Here is a 13,457-nt window from a genome sequence, read left to right on the forward strand (position 1 = left end):
GCCAGCTTCCCTACTCCTCCTCCATCTTAGGCCAAGTCTGGGTGTTGCCACAGCAGGGCAGTCAGTGCTGGGAGGGGGCTGGTGAATGGATCTTGGCCTAAGGGGTCAAGAAAACACGGGAGAGTGTAAAGTATTTCTAGGGTATTCTGGTTCACTAGCTAAGATCATAAACTGGCAATTCTGTTTTTAAAGGATGGCGGGGCTTCGTCTTAAATACTTTTGACATCAAGTCAGGAGGAGACTAAGCCCCCAAATCAAAACTCGCTGCCATGCATCAATTCTGGCTCGCCGCGACCCTACGGAACAGAGTAGGGCTGTCTGTAGGGTTCCCAGACCTGGCACACCACCACACCTACTCTTCTCCCATGGAGTGGCTGGTGGTTTCAAACTGCTGACCTTGCAGTTAGCAGTCCCCCTCCAAGGAAATGATTTGTCATCGTGGCTGCAACAATGGACGCAAACATGACGATTGTGAGGAGGGGCAGGCCCAGACAACATTTGCTTTACGTAGAATTGCTATGCAGTGGAATGGACTTAGTTGAAGGCAGGCTCGTGCTTTTTCTTTGCGGGTGGGGTGGTGGGGGTGGGAGGACGACAGAGATCTTGTTTGATTCTGCCAAGGTCAGTGCCTAGAACAAGCCTCCACCAACCCTTCAGACCAGCACGCAGGGCGGACACATGCACGGTGTGGCACTGTGTCCATGAGTTGATGGCATGGTTTCTATCTGCAGGGCCTGGGCCTACCATGTAGTAGGCCTGACAGATGGAAAGACAAAAAGACTAAAGTATGCACTAAAGATTAATGCAAAAGCAGGGCCACTTGGAAAGAAGTCTTGAAGAGAAAGGCAAGGACGTCTGTGGATACGAGGAAGGGACAGGAGTGTCAAGTCTAATGGGCACTGCATGCCTTTTCAAAATAGTTCTCAGCAAGAATATTGTTAACAACTTCTCCAGGTAAAGGAACAAAGGCACAGCTTCCTTTTGATCCATCATTTTCTTCTGATCACTCAACCTGGCCGTGCTGCAACGTTTCAGTCCCTCCCTTCCCGTCCCACGTCACCCCCTCAGCACGCGACTCACCATCTTAGCCTTCACTAGGTTCAGTGCTCCTTGGGTTTTTGAACTTTAGTGGGGACTTTCTCCATTACTGAATTCCCAGCGGTGGGCATGCAATACATTTGTTAAAACGAGAACTGTATATACTCGTGTAGACGCCGAGTTTTTCAGCATTTTATGCAGTTTTTGTGGTAAAATTAGGTGCCTCGGCTGATATTGGGGTTGGCTTGTACTCGAGTCTACACGGTACTTAACCCAGGCCCTCTACTCACCCTCCCCAACTGTCCTCAACTGGTGCCCATTAATTCAGTGCTGGCATGTGCTCTCAAGACAACCCCCACATGGAGACCTTCCAGGACAGAGCCAATTGTCCCTACAAGTGATCATCGTTAAGGTGGCTTTGAACTCCGATTTCATTAGCAGCTGAGTAGTGCACCACTGGCGTTCCTTGTTAACTCTTGTTGTCAGGTGGCGACTCAGAGTGACATGTACACTTGAACAACACACTGCCAGTCCTGTGCCAGCCCACTATTATGTCCACGCCCATAGTTGCTGCCACTGTGTCCGTCTTGTCGAGGGTCCTCCTCTTTTTTGATGACCCTCTACCTGGCACGATGCCGGTGATAGTTACGTAGCTGTGGCAGGTTAGGTAGCGGGCTCACATTATACAGCCAACAGTTGGCAGAAACTAAAACTCAAACACAAGGTTATAATTGAGCCCATGTTTTCACTTACACTATTGCCTTTTGTCTGAGAAGAAGCTTCCAGACATAGGGCATCATAGAAGCACGGCAGAACAGAGGTCAATCGGAAAAACCGGGTGGGCTGGGACACGCGCAGAGGATGGAAGGAGGATGATCAAGTCATTGGAGGCCCTAGGATAAAACCGTAACAAGATAGAAGAAAATCGATACAGTGGCTGTAACAATGTGCACAAACGCAAGAACAACTGTGGACAGCCCAGGATTGGGGGATACTTAATCGACCACAGGTGGCTATGGCACCTGAGGGAAGTTAAACTGTAATACGTATGACCCGCTTCAATTCAGCGGTTCTCAACCTGTGGGTCTTGACCCCTTTCACAGGGGTCGCCTGATTCATAACAGTAGCAAAATTACAGTTATAAAATAGAAACGAAAATAATTTTATGGTTAGGGGGTCATTACAACATGAGGAACTGAGGGGGGAGGGGAAAAAATGAGGACCTGATGCCGGGGGCTTAAGTGGAGAGCAAATGTTTTGAGAATGATGAGGGCAATGAATATACAAATGTGCTTTACACAATTGATGTGTGTATGGATTGTGATAAGAGTCGTATGAGCCCCTAATAAAACAATTCAAAAAAATTCAAAAAAAAAAAAAGAAATTAGCCAAAGTGAACTCCAACAAACAAAACCTGAAGAGAACCGAGCTTCAGTGACCTATGGGACTATATCAAGCTGTCTTAACATATATGTAATCGGAACCCCCAAATTTGGAGAGGGCAGGACTATAAAGACTATCAAATTATTTGAACTCTACTTCTAAAAATGCACCAGCTCTTCCTTCAAAAACCATTGCTGGTGTTTTTGATATCAAATATGTACATGGTAAATGTATGGTATGTTCATTGCAGAGTGTAAGAATTTCTCAAGAATGGGAAATATGAGCTCATATTTTTCCCTCAAGTATTTTATTTTTCTCTCAAATATGTTTAGAAATCTAAAAAAACATGAGGAACTGTATTAAAGGGTCGTTGCATTGGGAAGGTTGGGAACCCCTGCACCACATCAGAGTTCCCTGTAGGTAATGAGGAGGCAACAGATGTAATTCAGGGTTTTGTGGTTGGTGGGACAGAGGCCCCATTACTAGAAAGGGAAATCCAGCTGGCAGACTGGACGTGGGAGTTTAGCTCTGGTGGGTATGGGGAGTTTCAGCGCTGGCCTGAGATCTCTTCCGATGCTTGGTAGAGTAGTGAGGACACATTGCTCCCACTTTCTCACCCCATCAGTCTGAGTTCTAGAATCCCTCACTGAATTAAAATGCTGTTAAAAGATCTAATAATTAATGAGCTTTTAATAGGTGCCTGGCTCTCGGCTAGGTGAAGTGGTAGCAGAAAAAACTCTTTTAGCATCTTCAAATGTCCCTTTTGAATTCTGGATACATAAACCATAGCTCAGGACATTTCTTATTCCTATCTTGCTTGAACATCGAATCCAAATGTTTGCAAGTGCTCAATTTTAAGATACCTTAAAGCAGTGATTCTCAACCTGTGGGTTGAGACCCCTTTGGGGGGTTGTCAAATGACCCTTTTACAGGGGCTGCCTGATTCATAACAGTAGCAATATTACAGGTACGAAGTAGCAACGAAAATAATTTTATGGTTGGGGTGTTCACAACATGAGGAACTGCATTAAAGGAAGGTTGAGAACCACTCTCTTAAAGCATACAAAAGTCCAAGAATCAGTCCCGGTTTGGCTTAACCAGGAGCCTTAAACTTACACACCACCACCAACTTCCATCGAGTCCACTCTGACTCATTGTGAGCCTGCGTAGAGGGTTTCTGAGGCTGTAAACCAGGGGTCCTCAAACTTTTAAAACGGGGCCAGTTCACTGTCCCCCAGACCGTTGGGAGGGCCGGACTATAGTTTAAAAAAACAAACAATGAACAAATTTCTATGTGCACTGGATGAGTCGGCTGCTAATAAGCAGGACAGACAGCATTGGCAAAAACAGCTGGTGGGCCGGATAAATGTCCTTGGTGGGCCACATGGGGCCTGCGGACCCCTTCTATAAACCTTCATGGGAGGAGACAGCCTAGTTCTCCTGTGGAACCCCTGGTGGGCGTGAACCCCTGGCCTTAAGGTTAGCAGTCCAAAGCTTGCCCAGCAGTGCTCAGGGGTCAATGGAAACACAGGCGGGCCTGATACTGGATTCCAGCCACTACACATGCCACAATAATTCCGGCATGAGTTGGTGAGAGTTCCTTGGCAACTAAGAATGGAAATGGTTGGCAAGGCTGGGAGGCAGGCACAACCCTGATCAGAACAAGGTAGCTTATGGAAACACAACTCTTCAATATTGCCCAACGTCCTGTTCTTCTAAGAAGGGATTTTTGTCATTTGGGGAAATGGTCTGATTGGAGCACAAGGTTCTCATTGGCTCAAAAGGTTCTCCTCAGTGGAGGGCAGGAACAGCTGGATCACGCACACTACATTCCTTTCCTGAAAGGCGGCGAGTGAGTGGGGGAAGATTTCTAAAAATCTAGCTTTCAGCACCTCCTTGTGATGTGTGATACAGAAGGGTGGGAGCTCCGATTTGTTCACTAGCCTGAAGCTCCTAAGCATTGCAGTGATATTAACCGGCTAAGGAGAGGAAGCCAAGGCTGGTATACGGAAACTTACCTGGAAGGCAAGGGCGAGGTAGATGAGTACCTACATAGGTTTTTTTTTTCTTGTTTAAGACAAGAAAAGGGGAGGAAATAGAGGGGAAAGGAGGTAGACATTCCGAACCACATTTACCTTAGAGAAACCAGACTCTCATTACTTCCTCCTGTACTCATGTTCACCCTTCAACTTGGGGAATCTGGGCTTTGAAGAGCACGATTCTAAGTATCACAAGCGTCTGCAGCGTGCTCAGCGTCAAACAGCTGATATTTGTACTGCACAGCACCGTCTTCTCCCGACTTGAGTGGACAGTGAACGATCACGCCAGAATCTTTGTTTCCACAAATCATTGGTTTATTAGAAAGTTCTTTCCCTCATTTTACAGCATATATCTCTCTATCATATGTGATAGTTAAATACAGTCTGTTATGCTTGTAAGTAAGGTTCTTTTTTAAGTTTTAAAATCACTATTCTAGAAGTTAAAGAAAAACTGCCCCAGGAAGGCAGAGAGGTGGCCAGAGTATGGCTCAATCTACAAGCTAAGGGAAGCAGCGTGGAAATGTTAACACTGTATTATTTAAATATTTACATGGGCTGAAAACAAAGAAAAATGAATCCCTTCACTTAAAACAGATGATTTCAATTTTTCCAATGTTAGTCATCCAGAAAAATCATCCTTCTGAATCAGAGGAGGTAGGGGCAGTCAAGAATCTCCTTCACCTACCTAGCACTTGCTTCTCAGAAACAGCATTTCGGGGATCTGAGAAGCAAGCAAGGAGCAGAGCCTTGACCCAGGTAGGCAGGGCTTGCTTTTCGTCTCCGATGGCCACCCAATCAGTGCTGAGCCACAGGAAATGGGCAGAAACGCCCACGAGGGAACTACCGCCACCAAAGGAGTGGGCCCTGCAATGCAAGCACCTTTGGGTCAGTGTGTTAATTAGCACTGAAAGCTGAGTGAAAGGCAAGAGGGCAGGGAGCACAACCAAAGTGGCAATTCTTCTGGTCAATGTCATGGGAGAAAGAGGAACCATGACTGTCTAGGCTGGGCAGAAGGCATGGAAAAGATGAAGCAAAAGAGTCCAAAGTGTCTACAAATGTGCTCACATTCCAAACAAGAGGAAGAAAACAGACCCAACTCTATTATCCTCCGACTAGTACACTTCAATTTTTAGCCAACCCAAAAGGCACATTAAAAAAACTGTCAGAGGGGACAAAGTACTAGGAAGGCAAATGGCCTGCCTGGAATGAGGGGGGGTCCAGGTCACCTCGGAGACTCCCCTCACGGTGAGCAATCCCGAGGAGTCGCTCTCATTGCTTAAGAAGAAGCACGGACGTGGATCTGCCCTTCCTCCTTGGTGGGACCCACATGCTCCTCTGAACAAAACAAAGCATGAGAGCATCCCTGACACCCCAAGCTGACTGCTGCCCGTTAGCACAAAAATCCCAGTGCTGGGAGCTCCGCTATCATGTAACGGTTGTCCCAGCAAAAATGTTAAACAATGTTCCTTTTTTTGTTTGTTTTAATATTTTTATAGTTCATAACTTCAAAAAATACATGAGATTGATAAAATATACATGCTTAGTCATTTTTGCATCTAGCAGAAAACGAATGCTTTATTTTTTTTCATTTAATAACCTTTAAAGTTTCTTAATTCAACTAGGGCAAACATATTTACATAAAGCCACCAGAACAAGGATCACTTAAAGAGCCGGATGTAAAAAATATTATTGCAGTATACTACAAATATGGAACCTTTTTATATGAGCTACAAAAAGCAGCATTTACGTTTATAGAGTTCAGTGCAATTTTTTACATTAAAAAAATCCTATAAATTAAGATAACATCAACATGACAGAAGGAAAAAAATACTCTTCAGACACATGAACTCCTCTCTGGGGAAGCACACGGGTGACTCCATGGTCCACACAGCTTCTATTCATGATAGGGTCTTCTTTTCTGGGAGACGCAGAGCCGCTTCTCAGATGAGGGACAGGACAAGAGAGCCACCCGCGTGGCTCTGTGCGGGAAGTGGAGTGAACCACAGCCAGAGCAGCATCCAAGCCCCTGCTTCCAGGCCAGACTCCTCTTTTCCACTTCACCTGGGCTAAGAGAAAGCCACCAAGAGATGGCCCAAGATATTGATCCAAAGTGGTGGCACTTTCACCACCCAAGGGGCGGCATGGCCTTCCCCATGGCACTGCAAAGGCAGGCCCACATGGCCCCTGGCCACTGCCAGAAAGGAGGAAACTAGTTTAAGCTTTACAGAAGGGAAGAGTAGAGGCTATAGAGGGAGGAGGGGAGTATCTAAACGTGAGCTTAGAGATGTCGCTGCACAGGGTGGGTAGCACTTACTGGTGTTCCCTAGCTTAGAAACAAGGAGAGAAAGAAAGAGGGGAAAAGAAAGAAAAAAAAATCCCTGATAGTAAACCCAAAGTAAATTTCAAATCCGAAACCACCCCTTTAAGCCAAAAGTCAACTCTTTGGCTTTTAAAAGACATTGCCCACTCCAGCTTCTGCTTGTTGGCATTAATGGCTCAATACCCCCAAAGGAAGATTCACGGGTCACCTTCCCTGCTCCTACCTGGGCTCCCATTCCCAGCTCATGTGCCATGGCTAGGGGGGTGCTGCAGGTCCTGACCTGAGAAGATGGGGTGAAGTAGTGGGTGAAGGTGGAGGGCAGTGGCAGCTGCTGCAGCAGGCCGTGGGGCAAGCAGGGTAGGATAGAGGGCAGCATGAGGGACGGGGTGGAAGGTAAAGGGCCCTGGGTGGATAGCCGAGGCAGGAATGATGTGGATGGGATGGCTAGCAAGGAAGGTGGCAGGGTGGCCAGGGATGATGGAGTGAGTGAGGTGGGACAAGGAAATAGGAGTCAGGTGAGGCTGGGGAATGTGATGCACTTGGGCAAGGGGTTGAGGGTGGGGGTGAGGGTGAATGCCAATGGCGGCGGCAGCTGCTGCAGCATGATGTTGGAGGATGGCATGCTGGACAGTGGTGATGGAGGTGGCCGAGGCTGTAGCTGGCTGCTGAATGTGGATGGGCTGCAGGGCTGGAGTGGCTGGGGCCAGGGTAGCCGCGGCTGGAAAGGCCTTTACTTGCTTGGCCAGCAGCTGCTGCTGGATGTGTTGCTGGGCGGCCTGCTGGAGCTTGCTGTACTTCTCCATCTCCTCTGGAGTGAAGGTGATGGGCTGGCTCTCCAGGGGGGCTAAGGAGGCATCCTCAGCCCCCTCTGCTGACTCAATGCTAGGCTCCCCACTGGGAGGTGCATAACTGGGAAAGTGCTCGAGGTCTGGCGCCATAGGCAGCAAGCTGGAGTCCACAGGGCCTGGTTGACTGCCACTATCCAGGGACTCTACGGTGTCCCCGTCGCTGGGGTCAGGGAGGTAGTTATGAGAGATAGCTGGGTCCCCAGGGTAGCAGTCAGAGTGCACTGGAGTGCCCAATGGAGCCACAGCGTGATCAGCAGGAGCGTCTTCGGACTTTGGCTCTTCTGGGGAAGGGTCTGATAAGGGGCCAGCTGCTTCCTCTGAGGGGAACTGATGTCCAAATGGGGCATCGCTACTCCCTGGGGGCCCATCTTCCGCCTCTGACTGTTCATGATCTTCACCCTTTTCTACACTAGACTCTTCACATTTCTTGGTGTTGGGCTTCCGGGTAGCTGGAAGCTTCCCTATCAGTGGAAGGGCAGGCTTATTGCCGAGGGAAGGAGGGAGCTTGGGCCCAAAGTAACCTTGTGGGGGGTCCTTGAGCTTGAGCCCTGATTTACTGGGGGTGGCCAGCACCTCCTCACTCACACTGGGCTTTCTTTCTACTCTCCTTGACTGGATTTTCTCCAGTAGCAGCTTGGCGGTGACAGAGTTCTTATCTTCTGGGCTGCAGTCACCGTCTGACCCCCTTGCCGAACCAGAGGTGCTATTTTGCAAGGGTGGGCCGGACCCTTTACCATCATCTCCTCGGCTATCTTCTTTCTTCCCGGGACCTTCTCGGCCAGATCGGAAATAGTGAGGGGACTGGGAGCGGTAGATCTTGGAGCGAATGAAGTCCCGGTGACCAGACCGCCTCTCCTCAGGGCTCTCGTGACCCCATGAGCCCTTCCTGGAGCCTGACCTCTGGGAAGGGCTCCTAGTACTGCGGCTGCGGTCCCGGCTATAGCTCCGGCTCCGCTGCCAGCTGTGAGCTGTGGTGCTGCGGCTCCGCCGCTTGCTCCGGCTGCGACTACAACTGCTGCTGTGGCTGCGGCCCCGGGACCTTGAGCGCTCCCTGGAATGACTCCGTGACCGGCTGCGGGATTGGCTGCAACTGAGGCTGTAGTCATCATCCGAAGATGAGTACTTGTGCCTTTTGGACCTGCGCTTGGAGCTGGCATAGTCCGAGTCATCAGAATCGTGGGAACGCTTGGAGTGCCTTCGTGACCGGTCACTATAGTCGCTGTAGCTGTCGTCGGAGTAACTGCGCTGTCTACTGTAGCAGCTCTGGTCGGAAGACGCATCCGAGCTACTGGAGTAGGAACGGTGGGAGGAGCGGTGTGAGGAATGGCGCCGGCCAGACCTTGAGCGGCTGCGGGAATGCTCACTGCCCGAGTCCTCCTCTTCCTCCTCACTGTACTGGGATGGGGACTTCTGGTGTGGCCGGCGTGTTGAGGCGTCATCACTATCCTCGTCCCCACTACTGGCTCGGCTCCTGTGGCTGGCTCGGCTGCTGCGTTTGGGGCCAGCTCTTCGCTGGCAAGAGGAAGTTGGAGGCTCACCTTTGTGTTTCCTCCCATGCTCCTGGGAGCTGCCGCCGCCTCCACCTTCGTCCTTCTTGCTGCTACCCGCCTCTTCAGCAGGGAGGGATCGCCGCTGAGAATCATCTTGGGCTCGACGTCGTCTTCTGGGTGGCGCAGGGCTGCCACTCCCAGGAGGTTCTGGTTTGGGCCCCCGCTCAGAATCTGCGGGCGCTGAGGACTTGTTCTTCTTGCGCTTCCGTTTCTTGCGCTTCTTTGACTTCTCTCCGGGCTCTGCTTTAGAGCTTTTCTCTTCCGGGTCGGCCTTGTGTTTCCGCTTGTGTTTGCTAGCTTTCTTGTGCTTTTTCTTTTTGTGACGGTGAGACTTCCCAGACCGTGTTTTCTTGCTAGGAAGGCTTCTCCTCGTGTCTTCCGTCTCCGACCCGTGGCTGCCCCCAGGCTCCTGCTTGTTCAGGTTGCTGCCGGCAGATCCCGAAGCAGGAGCATCCCCTCTGCCTCCTGAGAGATGCACTGCCTTCTCTTCCTCCTTGCTTTTATTTGGCTCTGCAGGAGCAAGGTCTTGTAGATGGGCATTTGAGGGGCCTCCTATCTCCTTTGTTTTTTCTGTCCCTTTAGCTCTGGCATCTTTGTTCCTTGAAAGTTTAAAGTCAAAATATAAAGGGTTGCAACTATATGAAATGGAGGGTTCTGCCTTGGTGAAAATTAATAGTTCTGATGGCCACTGGAGGGCAGTGCTTTCATCTTTGCTCAAAACTGGGAAGAAAGGGCCCGTAGGACGCTTGGGGCCATCCTGGCTTTCTTTCCCTGCTGGGGTGGCCTGAGAGGTTTCTGTAGCAGTGGACACACACACGTGGAGCTCTAAAGCTTTCTGACTCTCTAAGCTCTGTTCGTTCCCAACCCCTCCGGAGGCCTTCTTGGTCTCAGCTTTGCTTGCAGGCTCTGAGGACTCAGTCCCACTGTTTTCCCTCTGCGCCTCGTTGAAGTCACTAACTGTCTTTTCGGCTCCTTGACCTGCCGCCACCTTGGCGCTGCCTTTAGGCTTGGGAGAATGGCTTGTTCTGCTCTCCGAGGCAGTCTTTGGGTGTGCACTGTTCTCACCTTCCGTTTGTTCACTGGCTCGCATAAACAGTAGGAAGGGGAAATTGGGTTTCACTTTGCAGTGTGCTGGGGGGATGTAGTGGTAATATTCAGGCTCTAACGCCCCTGTTCCTTCTTCTCGCTTCATTTTTTTTAACTTAGATAATGTTGAGGCAAGGGACCCTCCGTCTTGGGGGTCTTCGTCCTCTTTCTTACCGTCAAGATTACCACTACCCTCAGTGTCTCCCACCTTCTGCAGTCCTGGGTCAGAACCCTTCTCATCAGCTTTTGCTCCATCTTCAGAAGGCCCTTCCTCTGCGTGGTCCTTGAAGACAGATGCTATGGATTCCAGTTTGACAGGAGCCTTCTTGGCAAAGGAAAAGGACACCCCCAGTTTTTGCAAGGGGGTCCCCAGGTTATTCTTAATGCCAAAGCTGATGCCCTGGGAAGCTGAGCCAGGAGCTGGAGCCAGTCCAGCAGTGGGAGTCATGTGCACTGCAGTGAAAGGACCTCCTTTTTCTGTGGGGGGTTCAGATCCCAGGCCACTAGTGGCAGTGGCACTTGTGCCACTGTTTGTAGCAGATTCATCCTTTTCATCATCTCCACCTTCTTCATCTACAGCCACCGTGGTGGGCCGGAACATGGGGCCACTTCCAGGTGCACTAGAAAATGTTGAGAGAAAAGAAAAGGTAGGTTTAGGGGCATATTTCATACAGACAAAATAGAAAATACCGTAAAGTCTTATAAAATAGACATCTCTTACGTTCTACACTGCACACAACTGGTCATTTCCTAGTTCTGAGCTACCGAGTGGAGCTACCCCAGTGAAGGCTAAGCAAGGTTACCCCATGCTGTTACCCCACACCCAGCTAAGATTTCTAGGACCCCTTACTGCTGTTTCTTTCTAGACCGTCCCAACATTCAAAAAGTGAGACTCACCTCTGAATTCTAACAGCCCATCATTACTATCTGGTATAGTCTACCCTGTTCCTGTTTGCAATCTCATTGCTTACTGTAGCATCCTACTCTTTAGTTCAGTATGCTATCAAATATATCAAATATATACTTCTAGTCCCAAAATCAATGCTCTAAAATATATAGTTGCACTCACAAAAGTTGTTTTTTAATTTAGTTTAAAATAAAAATCTAATTTCCCATTTTCAAATTCATTTTAAAAAGTGTGTACATTTTCCAAGTTAAAAATAAACAGAGACCATTACTGTGTTAAGTCTATGGTCAATATATCTGTGTTAGAAGCAAAGAGTCTATATCTATCTCCTGGGTACCACCAACTAAGCATTTGTTTTTTTGGTTTGTTTTTTGACAGTTTTCTGTGTACTCAGCACCACTGTCATGATACCACCAAGCACTTTCTCAGCTGTGACAACAGAAACACTTCTGTGTGAACACTACTGTCTTTTTTCTTTTTTTGAAGAAAACTGTTTCAGAGGTTTATTTCAGAGCTCCAGGGAGGGAAGGGAGAGCAGAGAAAGGGATTGGAGCATCCTGAGCTCCTAGGTGAGGTTCATGGGAGCCCCCCAGTTGGGGCCCGGCAAAGTCACACTGTTCAGGCGAGAGGTTGAGAGCTTTATAGCCCGGGTCTGGGGGTAGGGAGTAGCTGGGGAATTTTTATTTCGGTTTGGCTGTTTTGCCAAGTGGGCAGTTAGAACTCAGTAACAATGTAACAATGCTATCGGAGCTGGCATCCATCTGCGTCAGGGCTTCAAAGGCCAGTGTCAATTGTTGCACACCATCGAGCACAGTCCTCAGGCGGATCTTTTTGGTGATAATGGGCATTGTACTCTGGCTGCTTCCTGCTGGTAGGGGGCGCTGTGGGGCATAAATACCAGAGCAGGCAGAAGGGCTCTGGCTGGTGGGCAAGAAGGTATAAAAGTGGAGAAGAAGCTGGTTCACTGTGACCCTGGACAGTTCTTGTATGCACCCCTGGGTAAATCTGAGAAAGCATGGGGCTCAGCCTCACTTAGTGGTCCACATGGACATGGGAGACCAGGAGGGCAGGAGAGAGGGGGAAGCGAAGGAGGACTAGGGGAAAGGGAACAGGGGAGCGAGGACCAGGGGAGAAAGGACAGGAAGAGTGGAGAGAGGCCAAGGACATGAACACTAGTGTTTTAAACTGCTTGTTTGGCTCAAAGTTTTTACTGTAAGTGAACTGTAGAATATGTATCCCTTGATAAGCATAACTGAATGGAATGTACGTATTTGAATCAAGCCCTATATTTTAACAGTCCTGAACTTTGGTACCAAATATATTCATATAATGTGGTGGTATCCTTGAGGTCTGAACTCTTATTCCCAAGAATAAGGGAACCAAACAAAATTGGGTAGCAAGGGATGCTTATACCTGTTATACAAAGTACTGCATGAAAAAACAAAGTAGAAGTACTATCTTAGGAAAATGAAATATCTGATGACGGAACATAAAAGGTTTTTTTTTTTCCCTTTCCTTTAAACATTTTTTTTTTATTTTTAAAATCATTTAATAGGGGACTCGTACAGCTCTTATAACATTCCATACATTAATTGTATCAAGCATATTTGTACATATGTTGGCATCACCATTTCTAAAACATTTTCTACTTCAGCCCTTGGTATAAAGCTCCTCTTTTCCCCTCCCTCCCTCACATAATCTTGTTTTCTTTTTATGTCCCCATTTAAAGTCACTCCTGAAGAAAAAAATGTACCATAATTTGTCCTGAATAGGAAACATCTTACTTTGGTGTCTATGTCTTAAGGACGTACCTCACAAAGGAGTCTTAAGGGGGCACAAATAGTAAAAACCCAACTACTAATCGAAAGGATGGCAGTTTGATCCCACCTACAGGGCACTCAGAATAAAGGCCTGGTCATCTGCTTCAACCAGGGGAGTACAGTTCTCCTGCGGTTGGCATCCATTTGAAATTATTCAACAACTGGATTGGATTTTTATTGTATCCTTGCAGCATAGTGGTTATTCGTTGGGCTGCTAAACACAAGGCCAGCAATTCAAAACCACCCACTGCTCCTTGGGAGTAAGGCTTTCTACTCCTGTGAAGAATTACAGTCTTAGAAGCCCAATATAGCAACGATGAAACATACAACTTTCCTCTAGTTCCTAAATGCTTCCTCCCCGCCACTATCATGATCCCAAGTCTACCTTACAAATCTGGCTAGACCAGAAGATGTACACTGGTACAGATAGGAACTGGAAACACAGGGAATCCAGGACAGATGATCC

At 48.3% G+C, this 13,457-nt stretch overlaps 1 protein-coding gene across 5 annotated transcripts in view; it reads right to left on the reverse strand.

The window, feature by feature from the left end:
• Window positions 1–4,753: 4,753 nt before the first annotated feature.
• Window positions 4,754–13,457, reverse strand: part of GPATCH8 (G-patch domain containing 8) — a 74,223-nt gene continuing 65,519 nt past the window's right edge. For all 5 annotated transcript variants that reach the window (XM_045299289.1, XM_004707224.2, XM_045299290.1 and 2 more), the window contains one exon: window positions 4,754–10,884. In XM_045299289.1, the coding sequence (XP_045155224.1) occupies window positions 7,023–10,884 (3,862 nt within the window). In that variant the 3' untranslated portion in view covers window positions 4,754–7,022. The remainder of the gene's footprint in view (window positions 10,885–13,457) is intronic.

Source organism: Echinops telfairi, unplaced genomic scaffold, assembly GCF_000313985.2.
Source record: "Echinops telfairi isolate 266 unplaced genomic scaffold, ASM31398v2 ScPeMD7_7458;HRSCAF=8496, whole genome shotgun sequence".
NCBI lineage: Eukaryota > Metazoa > Chordata > Mammalia > Afrosoricida > Tenrecidae > Echinops > Echinops telfairi.